At 42.3% G+C, this 15,779-nt stretch overlaps 3 protein-coding genes across 6 annotated transcripts; 1 reads left to right on the top strand and 2 right to left on the bottom strand.

Moving 5' to 3' along the window:
- Positions 1–272: 272 nt before the first annotated feature.
- Positions 273–8,507, bottom strand: rereb (arginine-glutamic acid dipeptide (RE) repeats b). 4 transcript variants are annotated; one of them, XM_077725846.1, is made up of 18 exons: positions 8,332–8,507; positions 7,422–7,470; positions 7,068–7,192; positions 6,728–6,827; positions 6,550–6,648; positions 6,290–6,370; positions 6,020–6,173; positions 5,847–5,933; positions 5,566–5,759; positions 5,124–5,273; positions 4,749–4,859; positions 4,187–4,672; positions 3,552–3,940; positions 3,203–3,401; positions 2,264–2,960; positions 2,013–2,153; positions 1,628–1,802; positions 273–1,237 (listed from the first exon to the last, which is right to left on the bottom strand). In XM_077725846.1, exons 1-18 carry the CDS (start codon positions 8,355–8,357, stop codon positions 1,204–1,206), a joined length of 3,297 nt encoding a protein of 1,098 aa, XP_077581972.1. In that variant the 5' UTR covers positions 8,358–8,507; the 3' UTR covers positions 273–1,203. The 4 variants fall into 4 exon arrangements, with proteins under 4 accessions (XP_077581972.1, XP_077581969.1, XP_077581970.1 ...); XM_077725843.1 differs by having other exon boundaries at positions 3,552–4,672; XM_077725844.1 differs by having other exon boundaries at positions 3,552–4,672; positions 5,124–5,270; positions 8,332–8,506.
- Positions 8,508–9,227: 720 nt separating this feature from the next.
- On the bottom strand, positions 9,228–13,540 carry eno1b (enolase 1b, (alpha)). The gene is made up of 12 exons (XM_077725847.1): positions 13,443–13,540; positions 13,108–13,201; positions 12,937–13,032; positions 12,647–12,705; positions 12,483–12,552; positions 12,178–12,311; positions 11,792–12,014; positions 11,517–11,714; positions 11,016–11,217; positions 10,802–10,910; positions 10,644–10,702; positions 9,228–9,468 (listed from the first exon to the last, which is right to left on the bottom strand). Exons 2-12 carry the CDS (start codon positions 13,190–13,192, stop codon positions 9,399–9,401), a joined length of 1,305 nt encoding a protein of 434 aa, XP_077581973.1. The 5' UTR covers positions 13,193–13,201; positions 13,443–13,540; the 3' UTR covers positions 9,228–9,398.
- Positions 13,541–13,979: 439 nt separating this feature from the next.
- Positions 13,980–15,355, top strand: ppil1 (peptidylprolyl isomerase (cyclophilin)-like 1). The gene is made up of 4 exons (XM_077726626.1): positions 13,980–14,152; positions 14,252–14,406; positions 14,522–14,590; positions 15,076–15,355. Exons 1-4 carry the CDS (start codon positions 14,097–14,099, stop codon positions 15,294–15,296), a joined length of 501 nt encoding a protein of 166 aa, XP_077582752.1. The 5' UTR covers positions 13,980–14,096; the 3' UTR covers positions 15,297–15,355.
- The last annotated feature ends 424 nt before the right edge of the window (positions 15,356–15,779 follow it).

Here is a 15,779-nt window from a genome sequence, read left to right as displayed (position 1 = left end):
GAAAAGTCTGAAAGTGTGACAGATACTGGCAGAGTAGACATTGATGTTTGAAAAATAAAAGGGAACCAACATATTCTATATTATTTGTGATGACTTACCTTGAAATAAATACAGTACATTACCATAAAATGAAGCTTGTTTTTCCATTTTTATCACTTATCTTGTTCTATAAAGACACAAGTGTTAAGCATAGCTTTGTCAGCATGTACAAAACTGGAATAGATCAGTTTTGCAAAGAAATAGAATTTAATTCCACATGAAATGACTTCAAGTATGGTGTCACTGCAGAATATTTATTGAAATAAATAGACAATGGACACACTATAATGGATACACATAAATATTACATTTCAAGGCCATTTTTAATTGTCAATATTTAAATTAGTCTCCAATTCTAGTATTTGTAGCAAATACTCTATTCATTCTTTCCTGAAATACCAAATTATGATCCAATTGATAATTATTAATATCAATTATAGTACTATATAGCATTATAGTTTAAGGTTTTCCTGCTAAACCAAAGTTTAATCTAAAACTAATGATATTCATTCATGTACAATATTGTGAACATTTAATATATATACACAGGCTCAAAAAGGAGTGAATAAAGCTTAGGTCATACTGTGAAAAGATATCTTGATATATAAAACTTTAGGATTTAGACAAATATTTAGCAGAGTTAGTAAAACCAACCTCTCCTATTTGTTTAAAGTCTAAACAAGACGATGCCACTTTCTACTCTAGTCTGAGTCATGCTTGATTCTTAACACTTATTAAAAAAAAACTGGTTAAAATGCAGTTCTGTACAAGGAATCATCATTTATATGCGATAATAATATATTTGACAGTCATACCAAAGTCTGTTTGCAAATCTTCTGAGGGCTGTGGTTTCACAACAGTGTGTGTTGCATATGAAACTGTTAAACAGTAGCTTGACAAAAAGTACCTTTCTCTTGAAAGCTCACGCGAATGTGTGAGATTCTCCATAAAAGAATTATAAAGTCTTTTGAAAACCTTATCCAGACTTTAGTAGGCCTTTGAAGTGCTGAGGAAGGAGGAATGCACATATCGATACACAATATGTTGTTATATATATATATACATATATAGATATATATATATATAGATATATTTCGAGGGGGGGAAGAAAGACACACTACCGGGTATTAAGAACAGGCTTTTAGGCAAAGCACCATGTAGATCTCAAGATGGCTTGTCACCTTCTTTCTTCAGACGACTATGCAAAAACAGGAAAATAAAGTCAAGAAGGAGGGAAGAAAAAAAGGGAATACTCTAGTGTCACTCAATAGGCCAGAATCCTCCAAGGAAAAGACAATAGCGTCATTATATCTATCCCAGTGGAAAAAAAACTACACAGGATGTGTGTGGGCATGTATAATAGTGGAAAAAAACAAGTATTTCTAAGAAGTCTCCATCTAACATGGAAAATGACATTTTAGCAATGCTAGTAATAAAATGTGACCATCCAAAATGTCCTCCCTTCCTTAAATATGTAACTGTTTTGAAGTCATTGAAAATGTTTAATGGCATAACCATGAATTTAACTCCTAAATTAAAGTGCACTTATGAGCAGTGATGGAAATGATCCTGAATTTAAATCCCTCACCTGTAGTAATCTTCTTGGCTGGGCAGGGGGCCTCCATGCATGTGATGCCCATGCAGCCACTGCTGCTCCATGGCCATTCTCTGCAGCTCTGCAGACTGAACATGCATCGCCTGGAGTTGATGTGCGGCTGACATCTGAGGAATCGGACCCTGTAGCTCTCGAGGATATGCGGCCCCTATTTAGAACAGAGAAACTATATTAGCCACAAAGAGGAAGCATCTCGTGTTATTGTGTATATAATCACGTCATGACCAAATGTTTTTAGATAAAAGTCTAATTTTGAAGGTTTATAAGAAAAAGAGACTGACAATGGACAAATGGAAAGACCTGAGAAAAGTGACAAAACTAGTTGTGTGATGAACAGAGCATGATGAAATGGACATACCAAACAAAGGGTGGCGCAGCAACTCATGGTCATGTGGAAGATCAGCCAGCAGCGGGTTGGGGATTGGGCCTCCGTGGAAGGGAAAGCGGGCAAGACGTGGTCCATTTGCCAGCGGGTCCACCAGAGGATGAGGGCCTGAACCTGTATGAATGAATGAACATATTTGTAAATAATCAGCAGAAAACTGATGAACCTCAACAGAATACACTGGCGAGAACTTGTGTTTGGTGTCGTAGTGTCAAAACACTCACCTTGACCGAGGGGGTCCTGTTGGTGCAGGTGGAGATGAGAGTGGATATGCGAGTGCTGGTGATGATGCGGCGTAACATTGAGCATCTGCAACCTGGCCGCCTGATCCGGTGCCATGGAGGCCATCCTCTCAGCGTGCAGCCGCTCCGCGGTGAGGCGTTCGGCGTAGCTCATCTCTGGACGCATCTGGGCACCGGCCAAAACCATCCTTTCCCGCTCCAGATGGTTGAGCCCGGGATGAAAAGGAGCGAAGTGGTGGGGTGGCCCAGGTATATGTGGCAGAGCTAGTGCCCCATGCCTGACGTAGTGCTCCATGGGGTTGGCCGAGGGGTGTAACGTTTCCATGTCGGGGGGCTTAACCTCAAAGCCCGGTTTCATCCTCTCGCGGAGCTCCCTCTCACGGAGGTTCCTCAGTTCACGCTCCCTCAGGCTGGGCTCGGCGCTGTATAAACCGGGCATGTGATAGGCCAGCATGGGGTCGCCGGGACTGAGCGACACATAGAATGGATGGTTGCGGTTGGTGGGGGACATGACGTGAGGCCGGGCATATTCGCTCAGGGTGCGAAGGGCAGGTGTATCCGGGCCGATGTAGGGGGGAACAGCAGCGACTGTGGTGGGCGGCTGCTCGTAGAGAGCGCGCCCGTGAGCGGCCATGTGAGCTTCACTCATGCGGTTGTCGTGAGAAGAACTGGAAGCTCGCTGTAGACAAACACATTGGAAAACATTTATGCATGTTGTGTGGTAAAAGTGCACCACTCTGATTCTGTGTGTATGTATATATACACACTATGTATACGTATAAGTACACATAGGTTGTATCCAATGTAAAAAGCTCAAAGAAAGAGAACGACTTCTCAATTGAACTAAAATATGACTTGAAATAGCTTTGTTACTCCTGCGTTTCTTTGGTATCTGCAATTTAAAAGAAGTATTTCACTTACAGCATTTCTGTCAGCCTCCCTCTCTCGCTCCCGATCCTTTTCCCGTTCTCGCTCTTGCCGAGCGCTGAGCTCAGCCTCCCTGCGAGCCTTCTCAAGGGTCTCCTCCCTTTTCTTAGCCAACTTGGAGGAGGAGAGGGGGGTGAAAAACAGGTCCGTCCGAGCGCAAGAGTTGTAGCCGCGGTCCAGGTGTTTGATGAACCTTCAATTAACGACAAGTGCAAATTCCTTAGTACAAGCAGGGGTATCATATATATGTGTAAAACTGTGTTGAATGTTATTTTATCTCAAACGAAGAAAGTTATGCTCATAATTGGCACGGTCACATTCTACAGACAAGGTGAAAACACACCGTGCAGACTGGCTGGCATGACTCGCCATGTTGATGACAGTCGGCTGGGGTGAAGGACTGCGTGGTGGAGACTGCGGACTCTCGGCTTCCTCTATCTCATCCATTGGCTCCTCTTTGATTTGAATTTGAGGCCCGCCCACTGTAGAGCTCGGCGATGGTCTCTGTCCAACGGGAGAGAAGGATGGCTGCAAGCCCGGGATGGGGCCGACGGGCCCGACTGTGGCCGAAAGGAGAGGCTGCGAAGATGCGCCGGATGGATGAGGGGAACTTGCACTCTTTCCAGGGTGAGCGTGTGCCTGAGAAATCACCGGAAGCTGTCCAGCAAGCGCCTGCACGGCCAAAGGTTGAGGCATGAGCTGAAGAGGTGGAGGCGGTGCACCTGGAGGATGCTGATTGGGCAGAGAGTTCAGAGGCTTTAGAGCAGGTGGAGGAGGAAGATTGGAGGGCATTTGGGGGAAGGGGGGAGCAGCCTGGTGCGGAATCTGTTTGTGGGAAGGTTGAATTGGGGTAGTTGGAGGAGGCTTGATTTGGGGGCCAGTAAGAGGAGACTGGGGCAGCTGCGATTCCCGAAAGAAAGGTGGGGGTCTCTGGGTTGGTGGCAGCTGGGAGGGCACAGAGCTGAGAGCGGGTGGCACCTGAAATGGAGATGAGAGAGGAGAGTCTTGCCCGACTGTGGGAGGAAGCGGCGGTACACCAGTGAGTGAAAGAGAGCCGGCTGGCTGGCGGCTGCTGCTCTGGCTTAAATTGGTGGCGGGCTCTGCGGCACTTGGTTGTGGTGGTTCTGGAGATGGAGGAGAAGGGCTAGGAAGAGGGCCACAAGTGGGAGTGCTTTGTGAGGGCACCACAGCTGGGCCTTGAGTGGGAGCGGGCTGCGGGGGCGCCACATCAGCCTGGGCGGCCGGCGTGGCCGCGGGCTCGGAGGGGACGGCGCTCGGTTGAGCGGAGGAGTCGGAGTCGCTCTCGTTGCCCTGCTGAGGGCTGGGAATGCTCGGGGAGGAGCTGCGGTTGTCCTGATCGATGTCTTTGGTGTCACTGCTACCGTCATCCTGAGCACTGCGGCTTTCTGATGAGCTCTCTTCCTCAACCTCGGCCTCCACCTCGGAACGTGAATCTTGTGGCTCCTGGAATAAGCGCAAGTTTGATGACTGACATTGATTGACGCATAACTAATAGCTACATTCACTGTTTGTTGCTCACCTGAGTTTTTTGCCTTTTAGCTTTGACTTTTTCAGGCTTGTTTGGCTCCTGAGGGGGAATCTCCCTGACCCTTTTCATTGTCTTTGGTGCAGCTGCCTCTTCTTTCACCTTCTAAAAGGAAGATTATTGAGTATTATCAATCCATTACAGAGAACTCATTAAGTTTATTAGTTGCCATGGTCTGGAAGGGCTGGCAGCAAATGACTGTCACCAACATGGCCAGTCAAAGTGGATTGGCTATATTAAAAATATAATGTTGTTCTCATCAAAGTTTTATCAACAAGAATCATAACCCAAACCTTACATCGTAAGGCGTTAAATCAATTTTAGGTCCATGCTTAACTTCAAGTGTGCAAGTGGGAATTTACTGTTTACCTTGTTATTCTTCTTTGTAGAGTCATTTTTAGTGTCTGTGGTGGAAGCTCTAGTACCAGTCTGGGTATTCTGGGTTGTGGAGTGCTGCTCCTCGTTAGTGGGAGACCCCGTGAGTCTCCTGTGGCCACTTCTCAAAGAAGATAACTGCTGCTTATGAAAAAAGAAAACAGTTATTAGTTTTCACAGCTAATTGAGCAACATATACTTTTAAGTTTAAGTTTTCAGGTGACTTAAAACAATTAAAAACATGTTTCCATTGTAATATTATATTTTTGTGTGTTTTTTCCCCAAAAGTGGGGAACAAATTAATTTGTATTTAGTTATTTAATATTGGAAAAGTTGGTTTGACATAGGAGATCAATCCTGGTCCCATTAAACTGCAAAAGAGCTACTTTCCTTCCACAATGTAAATGACAAGTACTGTTAACTGCATTATGCTTACAGGTGCTCTACTTCTCCGTGTCCTCATGGCATGTTTACTGTTCCCCTCCTCTTCCTCTTTCACGGGTTTAAACATGAATGACGTGCCTGACGACTTGTGGCTTGCAGGCAGACAGCCATGCTTGTTTTCATATGTGCGGCAGGGTGTGCATAGCAAAGGGTTGTATCTTCCTCCTTGATGCCAATCCTTGGAACCTACAGGGGGGAAAAACAGCACCTTTTAAAAAAATAATTGAAAAAAAGATAACAACAGCAGTTTCTTCATATAGTAATTCTACACACGTGTTGTTCCGCAGTGGCTGCAGCTCTTGACATCCTGTTCACTATCTTCACTGTCCAGTTCATCCTCACTGGCTGAACTTGCATCCACTGCACAAGAAAAGATACAGTATTAGGGGACTCTAACCTTTGCAAGGATGGTAACAAAGACAGAGAGGCAATGCACGCTTGCTCACCAGAGTAATTTCTAGACGGGGCGCTCACAGGAGCAGCGGCAGAGCGAGTCTTTGCTTTTCGAGATGACGGCTGCCTGCGTTGTTGTCGATAAGCTCGCGTTCCGGCAGCCTCGGGAGTTTTTTTCCAGTGGTAATAGAAGGTGATTAGCTCGCCCTGGTGACACAAATGGCCATTTTTTGGTTTTATTTTTTTCCCTGAAGTTATATTAACTTTACATAATTTATGTTAGACTTTCTGAAGTTTGAATAAAGCAGAGGAGCATCACTCACAGTCTTCTTGCTAGGCAGAAAGTCTTTTCGAATCCGGAAAAAATTCTTTCCATATTGTCTCAAGCCTTTGATGAAACGTTTCTGGAAAGCGAGTAAAATTACAAAAGCATTATTATATTACTAAAGGATTCTCTACTAGAGTTGTAACATGTGCTGCTTTAAATTGAATTGTGGTTTTGTAGTAGGTTGCAAATGAACTTTTTTCATCTTGCCTACCTTAACACAAATCTTATAAGTGGTAATAATAAGCTGAAACCCACCACATCATCCTCAGACCAGCACTTCTCAATGAGTCTGGGCAGAGGCTTCTTCACCAGCCGCTGGAGAGCTTTTGCCGCGTTGTAATGACTTGCATGCAACTGGAGTGGATATGCAGTCAAACAGTAAGTCATCTTTGAGTAGTATACATGAGGACAAAGATGAATGCAAGCGCTTTACCATATTGAGGGCATTGAGTGTGGTATCATCACGAGAGGCTGCTAAACATCCGTCTTCTGTGGATCCTCCATCACACATACCCGCAAATGCTGCCATGCTCCTTCAAAAACATAAAATGCAGACATGCACGTCATTTACGAGCCAAAAGCTATTAGGAGAAACAATTTGTTGTCTGTCAATCAAAGATACATCAACTTTATTGAATTTAAAAAATAGATGCCACCTCATCCCAGTGTTTCGGATTGACTTGATGAATTAATGGATAAAATCATCTGAAACAATGGCAACGGTGGAAGGGCCTGAAGTGAATTCTAATCAATACCGTCTCAGTGACACTAACCTGGCAGCTCTCAGGTACATGAGAAGGTCGCAATCATTGACGCCAGGCGACCACATAAGCTCCTCGCCTTGAGCAGATGTCTGGGAAGCAGGCGTGGACCGAGGCTGCAGTTCAGGAAGCTTTGCCTGTAACAAAAAAAGGCAAGGAGGAGGAGAAAAAATGAACTGATGAAGGCCACACTATGAACTCCATCAAGAAATATCACAAGAAAATACAAGGTTTGTGGGCAATAATAATTCATAATAGGGCATATCCAATTGCCTAACAAAAGGTTGGAGAACTTTTTAATGAAGAATTCATTACAGTATATAGGGCACTATATTGGAAGTGATTCCAAACATAGTCCCAGTTTACCTGATGACTTGGTCCCACTCTTATCTCGCCTTGAGTGCTGTTCAAGCTCCTAGAAATCACGTATGGAAAAAAAACAATGGATTCAATCCAAATGTTTGCTTCAATAAATCACCCACCATCACAGTGGTGGCAAGGGACAAAAATCAGGGGAATTCAGGTCGCGGCGGCGTGCGATCGCTGCTCTCAGCTGATTATCTCCGCTTCATGTGCTCACTGATCTGGTTAAAAGGCGGCGCCCCGCCCACACGTCTTCGTCAGCCAATGGTTGCCCCGCCCCGGTGACGTTTGCTGACATTAGGCCAAGCGAAACCCGACGCCAGCGGCCGCGAAGGCCTGTCAATCAATCACGCCAGCACAAGGGCTGCTAATTCTCGCATTAGAACAGGAGCCACTATTATTAAAAACACATAAACAAATACTTTGTTTTAAAACTGGAGCATAGTATCGTTTATTAACATGTCCTCCACTTGGCCACAGGGCTCGATCCAGCATTTAATTCGACGTTAGCACACACATAACATGCCATATCTATGTATGTATGTATGTATGTATGCGAGGCGGGCCGCGTATGTAAATACACAACGATGGCGAATGTTGTTTTAATTGGCAAATCGCCAAAGGAGTCTGCAACTGATACACAACGCAATAATATGTTGATGACACGGGCAAACTGATCTTTGTCGCCGATCATATATCACAATGTGGTACCAAAGACGAGAGGCTAGCTGGCCGGGACCGTGACATTAGCGATCGGGCTGTAATTTCGGCTAGCTCGTTAGCCACAACTTCGTGACTGCTGACACGCCGAGCGATCGGTGCAAAGTGGACGCTAAGCGAACGCAAACCCCGAAGCGTAGCCGATAGACAAAGCGTCAATGAACGCCATCGAATCACAGCACAAGTTATTTACCTCCGCGGGCTGAACAGGTCGTCCATATCGACGGATGTTTGGCTGTGGCTTGTTGACACTACGCAGCTCAGCGGGGCGACAGCCGCACGCACAAACACATGCACTCACGCACACATACACACTAACTATGCCAATCCCTTATTACACGGCTATTCAAAATGGAGGCGCTGTAGCGAAGGGAGTCTTGTTTTTTTTTCTTCTCTCTGGTGCAATACCCTCAGTCGCCACAACGCACACTGAGCGCAGTCTTCAAACTTGACGAGTGGAGAAAAAACTGTTTATATCTACGTGTTGTAGCCCTCGTTTACACTTTTATACTCAATTAATAGCTTTTCAAACTGACTTATTTGATTCGAATGGAATGCTTTTATTGTCATTATACAAGTATAATGCGATTTAAAGCCTCCACCAAGTGTGCAGTAACAACAAACAAAAAGACAGACAAATAAAGAATCAATAAATAATAACAATAACTAATGAATAAATCTCATCTCTCATCTCATTTTCTGAACCGTTTTATCCTCGCTAGGGTCGCGAGGGGTGCTGGAGCCTATCCCAGCTGACAACGGGCCAAAGGTGGGGCGACACCCTGAATTGGTGGCCAGCCAATCGCAGGGCACAAGGAGACAAACAACCATCATCACACCTAGAGGCAATTTATAGTGTCCAATCATTATACCATGCAAGTTTTTGGAATTTGTGAGTAAACTGGAGTACCCGACGAAAACCCATGCAAGCCTGAGGAGAACGTGCAAATTTCTCACACATACCGACCTGGATTTGGGTCCAGGTTCGCCATTGTGAGATCCAATGCGGGTAAGTTAATGATCATGTGTGACAAATGAATAAAAAATTAAGCGAACACAGAAAAAAAACATTTGAAAAATGCACACACACAATATGCTATCAGTTTATTGGCTCAATCATCAACCATAGGCTTTTTATAAATAATTTATAAAAAGTACCTTTGACTAAACTCACTTCAGATTTAAAGTGCATGCATCTTCAGCCCTTCAACTAGATTTATTATAATTCCTATTTTTATGTGAGTTTATTTGGGTAAGGAGTTACTCCGCCAATGGCCGTCTGAAGTTTTTCCCAGCAAAAGTAGCTTCATCTCCCAGGTCTTCTTCAATTCTATAAAGCAAATAAACAAATACTTCAAGTTAGCTTCACACACAGATCTACCAAAAATCAACACTGTATACTATGATCACATTTAGGAATTTACCCAAACATATGTACAAACAATTGTTGCCCTTCAGACATATGATCTAATTAATAATTTCACGTAACACAAAAAAATGTATTCACACTAGTGCAAATTTAGAACTAGAATGATTCCGTGGCTCAATTCAAACTAATTCATTTTGCACCCAGAATTCTTGAGTGTAAACACACACACTCGAATGCAAAACTTGATGGAGAAATAGAATTCCCTTTTTTCTGAACACTGCCAATGTGCCTTTGACCCAGAGACAGAGCCAGCAAAACACAAATTTGCCTTGAGCTGCCCTACTATTACAAAATTGCTCTTCTGTCTATTACTCGCGTTCCGTTTATTTCTTTGTTGTGTAATGCAAGACTGCATGAGGCATTATATAACATAAATGCTTTTCTGAGTGGTGGACAACAATGTGAACACTGAATTTTCCCTTCAGCCATTTATCAAATAAATAAATTCGGCCTCACAGTGGGAGATCTGGGTTCAATTCCGGGTGGGTCCACCTGTGTGGAGTTTGCATGTGCCTGTGTGGGTTTTTTCAGGGTACACTGGTTTGCTCGAATTAGAACTTTGATGTAAAAATTCCGACAACAACTGTTCTGTATAACAGCTGAGAAGAGAACTCCAGCTAAGTGGTTTTAACCCTGGTGCTATGAGCACCAAGTATAGCCCTCAAGGACACCATAAGTAGCCTGTTGGCCTGTTTTAAAAATAGCTCATCTTTAATGGGAAAGTGAGGAGTGTTGTCAAAATGATTATTTAAAAGTATAAACACTGGAATTACTTACATATTCAAATTTAATAATAACAAATGCAACGCTGATTTTATTTAAACTGTATGCTTTTATAAGGGGCATTATGTTACGGAATATCGTATGAGTGACTGGTCGACCCCAAAACCAAGCAACCCAGCATCTCAGGAATTTCAGTTTTTTATAATAACTCTGAAATATGCATCGTTGTGACCGTAAGCTAGTGAAGGTCTAAATTCAGTAATTATTTTACTGTACTGTGTACTTTGCCTTTAGTCCAAAGTCAGCCCCATCATACTAAGGATGATGTGAGATAGCAAAGAAAATGAACTCACCTGAGAATCTGATTGTATTTCGCCAATCGCTCAGAACGACAAGGTGCTCCAGTCTTGATCTGAGGGTGCATATGAAATTTGTAATGTATGGCTATCAATTTTTCTCTTAAATGTGTATATAATATGTCCAAAAAAATCACTGAAATGGGTGTCGCTACCTGTCCAGTGCAAAGCCCGACAACCAAGTCTGCGATAAAGGTGTCCTCAGTTTCTCCTGAACGATGGCTTACCATGACTCCCCAGCCGTTTTCTTGGGCCATCTTGCACCTGGAAGACAGTGATAAGAAGATTTATTTCATCTAGAAAATGTGGACTAAAGTATCACGGACATAAGAGATTGCTATCCAATGAGCTAATACAACGTAAACTCACGCTTGCATAGATTCGGTTACGGTGCCAATCTGGTTGACTTTAAGCAGCAAACAGTTGCAGGCCTTGTCTTCCACAGCCTTGCAAATGCGAGTTGGATTGGTCACTGTGAGATCGTCTCCAACAACCTGGATGTCGGTGGTGGCGGTGAAGTTGCTCCAAGCCATCCAGTCGTCCTGGTCAAATGGGTCTTCAATGGATACCACTGGTTGGAAAAAGGTACTTGAATTGAACGGTATGGTCAGGGATCACCTAACATGTTTTAAAAAGCTAAGCAATTTCTCCATTTTGCTCCACTCATTTATCATTTTTGATGAAATATACATGCTTCACATCCTTAGTTATTACCAATATCAGCACCTGTACTTTCTAAAATAGCATTATCATCATTCATTTCCATACCATGCATTTTTTGATAAAGCAAAACCTTATAATCATATTACTTCTCTATTAAACATGTGTGCCATTGAATGGCATATAACCAAAGTGTTAAGAGGAGGTGACCTGGATAATCCTTCACAAAGCTCTTGTAGAGGTCGGCCAACTCTTCAGGAGTGATATAGCGAGACGGATTGTCGGGAGACTTGAAGTCCAGGTCATATTTTCCTTCACGGTAAAATTCAGAGGCTGCCACGTCCATGCCTATCACCACCTTGTCAGTGTATCCTGCTTTGGCTATGGCTTCCTTTATCAGCTCCAGTGCTGCGGTGTCAAATAATAGAGAAAAAAATACATTATGAATTGAGAGGCAGCATGTAACATTGAATCAATATGGTTACCTTCCTGGTTCTCCAAGATGTTTGGAGCAAAGCCACCTTCATCACCTACATTGGTGGCATCCTGACCATATTTCTTCTTAATGACATTTTTGAGATTGTGGTAAACCTCAGCTCCAATGCGCATAGCATCTCTGAAGGTGCTTGCGCCAATTGGAAGGATCATGAACTCCTGCATGGCAAGCTTGTTACCTGCATGGGAGCCACCATTGATCACATTGAAGGCCTGATGGAGCAGAGGAACTTTAGTATCTATTAGAAGAATTAGAATTATATAGTAGTCCTCCATTGTGCACACACTTCAAAAGTAGATATACATTACATATACATATTCTACAATTCATCCATACACCAACAATAAGTTTTAGAGGTGGGATACAAAGTCTCACCGGCACAGGCAAGATGACTTTGGGGTTTCCTGCAAGGTCAGCAATGTGACGATATAGAGGAACACCTTTCTCTGCAGCACCTGCCTTGCAAACAGCCAGCGACACACCAAGAATGGCGTTGGCGCCAAATTTGGCTGTTTGACAGAAGGAGCAAATCAAAAGACTGACAGTAAACAAGGAAACCTTTATGTGAATTGGAATTCTGCACATATACTATACATTACCGTAGACCTATGTTACATACTACTCTAATCTAATTCAATTAAAATCTCATTTAAAAGATAATAATAATAATTACCACCAACATTTGTTCTCTGTGCCGTCCATGTCAATCATGAGTCGATCAATTCTCTCCTGCTCGACCACAGATACATTCTGGATAGCAGTAAAGAATACATTGATGACATGTGCGTGTGATGATTACAATCAATTTGGCAAAGAAATAATTATTCCAACAATGATTTCTTACTTGCTGAATAAGTGCAGGCCCAATGGATGAGTTGATGTGCTCCACTGCCTGTAAGACACCTGAGCCAAGAAGATGAATAGCAAATCTTAGCAACTAATATTATCTATTTAACAACTATATGTATAATCATTTAAAATGACATTGTGATTTGTCAACTATACAGACTTGTTCCAATTCCCTAATCTTTATGTGTCCAAAAGTCAAATCCTATCTCTATGATATTTGTTTAAAGACCCATCTCTCCACCCCCTTCTTTTTACAGAATAGACCTAAGAACACACAACACACACCTTTCCCAAGGTAGCGTGATTTGTCATTATCACGCAGCTCCAAGGCTTCGTATATTCCAGTCGATGCACCACTGGGTACAGCTGCCCTGAACAGGCCTGAAAAGAATGAGACAGAAAGGGGTTACAAAAGAAATAAAACAAAACCAAACTTACGCTTTTCAGTCACTTTACCATTGCCAGTGTAGAGGTCGACCTCCACAGTGGGGTTCCCACGGGAGTCAAAGATCTCTCGGGCGTGAATTTTAAGAATGGACATGATGGAGCACTATTGGATAGTAGAAACGGATAAATAAGATACATTTTTCTCTGGAAAAATACATTAAAAATATGTACCAGGGATGGAGAACATTCAGCTCCTTGCCAAAATGAATGCAGCTTTTTCTCATTTAATGCTTTTCTTATTTTTATTTTCTCCTAAAACACACTCATTCAGGGCTCAATAAAACAGAATCATAGTATAGAATGTCAACAAGTTTCCATTTAGTAGAAAAAAATGTCTTACTCACCTCTTTGATTTACTCTTTCTTACGTGGTGCTGGCATACAAAAATATCTTGATCTGGCTTCAGGTTGAGCATGCTGCTCCTGGCCTTATTGGATTAGACGTTCTCATCGAATTAGTCACATGACAGCTCAAGCGCACTAGAACTGCAATGGCTACATCAAAAACTTCCTTTTTTTGTGTGTTATTATTGCGATGTCATTCAATTTGAATTTCGCAACAGAAAGTTGGCACACAGGATTTATTTTCCCGGGCCACACAAAATGATGCAGCTCGCCAAATTTGGCCCCCGGGCCGCCACTTTGACACCTGTGATTTTAATAGTCCTAGGAAAACTGTCTGAAATTATCTTTACGTGCCATTGACGGTGCTAGACGTCCAATCCGTTTTGATTGGGGGAGGAAATGGGTTAAATTGGTGCCCTACAGAGGGTTAATGGCAAAACTTTCAACATTTTGATCCAGTTTCAGAGAATATTCCCTGTTGATCATTTTCTCCACTAGAGGGCAGCACCAAATCATGCTTGCTTTTGGCGTGTGGCGGAAATTACGTTTTCAACAGGAAGCAGAAACACATTGAACCCCATTTGAACGAGGGCACTATTATTTGAGTGTGGCTAAAACTGTTTGGTAATTTGTTTTAACACACATTATAATATAATGTCAGGCATACCTCCGGACACATGGCAACCTCCTACTGTAACAATTGAGACCACGTATGTTTTTTATTTAAACATGATACGCTTCGCTCGTCGATTTCTCATACAAGGCTATTTTAACCCTAAAATGCTACAATACATTATGTTGTTTTATAGGATGGGGACAATTGTGTTGGAACTCTACTGGGCACATGCACCTAAAACCTGCAAGAACTTCGCTGAGCTGGCGAGAAGAGGCTACTACAACAATACTAAGTTCCATCGGATAATACAGAACTTTATGGTCCAGGGTGGTGACCCAACTGGGACAGGTTAGTCCATTTCTATCTGGAATCTTTCTGAACATTGGCAAATATCCAATTCATGTAGATTATTTCATCCTTTTATCACGTGGTCACCTATGGTATATTGTCATGTATTTTCTAGGTCGTGGAGGTGCCTGTATTTATGGGAAACAGTTTGAAGATGAACTCCATCCAGAACTTAAATTTACTGGTAAGTAGGTTTTTGGTTTCGCTTTGAAATTCTGTAGTAAAATTGAAACGCAATGCTGTTAATAACAGCACTTATACTTATGACATTATGACAGATGTTCATTTAGTAATTAATCAACTGTGTCTCAAATATCAAAGAGCATTTTTAATTACATTACATATACGGAACAGTAAAATGTGAATGCAAACGTAAATGATGGTTTTGGATACAGTAAGTAAGGGATGCTCAATATGTTTTAAGTCCATCAGGTGTCAGTATTCAGCATGTGTGTATATGTATTTATTTGTGTATTTATGTAAATGTATAATATATGTTCTTCAATTTGCTGCTTAGTGTCTTCTTTCATTTATTTGTGCACATGTCACGCTTAAAGAATTATGGCATGTATATTGGCTCTACTGTCAGTGCTTGTGTCACACAATTCGGATAATTCTTGTTTAATATGTTAAATGTTGATGAAATGTTGAATTTGTGTTTCTTCTTAGGTGCTGGCATAATTGCAATGGCCAATGCTGGACCTGACTCCAATGGAAGCCAGTTTTTCCTCACACTCAGACCCACCCAGTGGCTCGATGGAAAGCACAGCATTTTTGGAAGGGTGCACCAGGGAATAGGAGTGCTCAACCGGATTGGACTGGTGGAAACCAAAGGCCAAGACCGACCCGTTGATGATGTGAAGATTATCTCAGCTTCTGTACCCAGTTAATTGATTTATATATGATTTTTTTTGCTTTTTTTATACAAATAAATATTAAGTCAAACCATCTTTTCCTATTTCATTGGAATTTGTTTGGCATTATTACTGATGTTTTAGTCTTTAAATCCCTGTTAGAGAGACTTGGATCATTTCTGAGCCTCTCTGCTTCTGAAAAAAAGCAAACCAAGCCACTGAGATTACATGTAAGAGGGGTAAGTCTAATATTTCCTCCACTTGAAGCCAACAAGAGTACAAGTACTACTGATTTCTTTCACACGGTGGTGGACCAGTGGCTAAGTCATCAGTCTCCCATATCTGTGGTCCTGGGTTCAAATCCCAGTGCAAGCAAAGATTTTTCCAATCTTAATCAGTTAAAAGAATTAGTTCTAATGCCTAAGTGTTTAACTGAATAAGTATGCAGTGGTGGATGAAGCATTCATTTTCCCAATGTTATTCAGGTAAATGGAAAAGACAAAAGTACAAGTACTACTG

Source organism: Stigmatopora nigra, chromosome 10, assembly GCF_051989575.1.
Source record: "Stigmatopora nigra isolate UIUO_SnigA chromosome 10, RoL_Snig_1.1, whole genome shotgun sequence".
NCBI lineage: Eukaryota > Metazoa > Chordata > Actinopteri > Syngnathiformes > Syngnathidae > Stigmatopora > Stigmatopora nigra.
The sequence above is the reverse complement of the archived record's forward strand: the minus strand, read 5'-3'. Positions and strand labels throughout refer to the sequence as shown.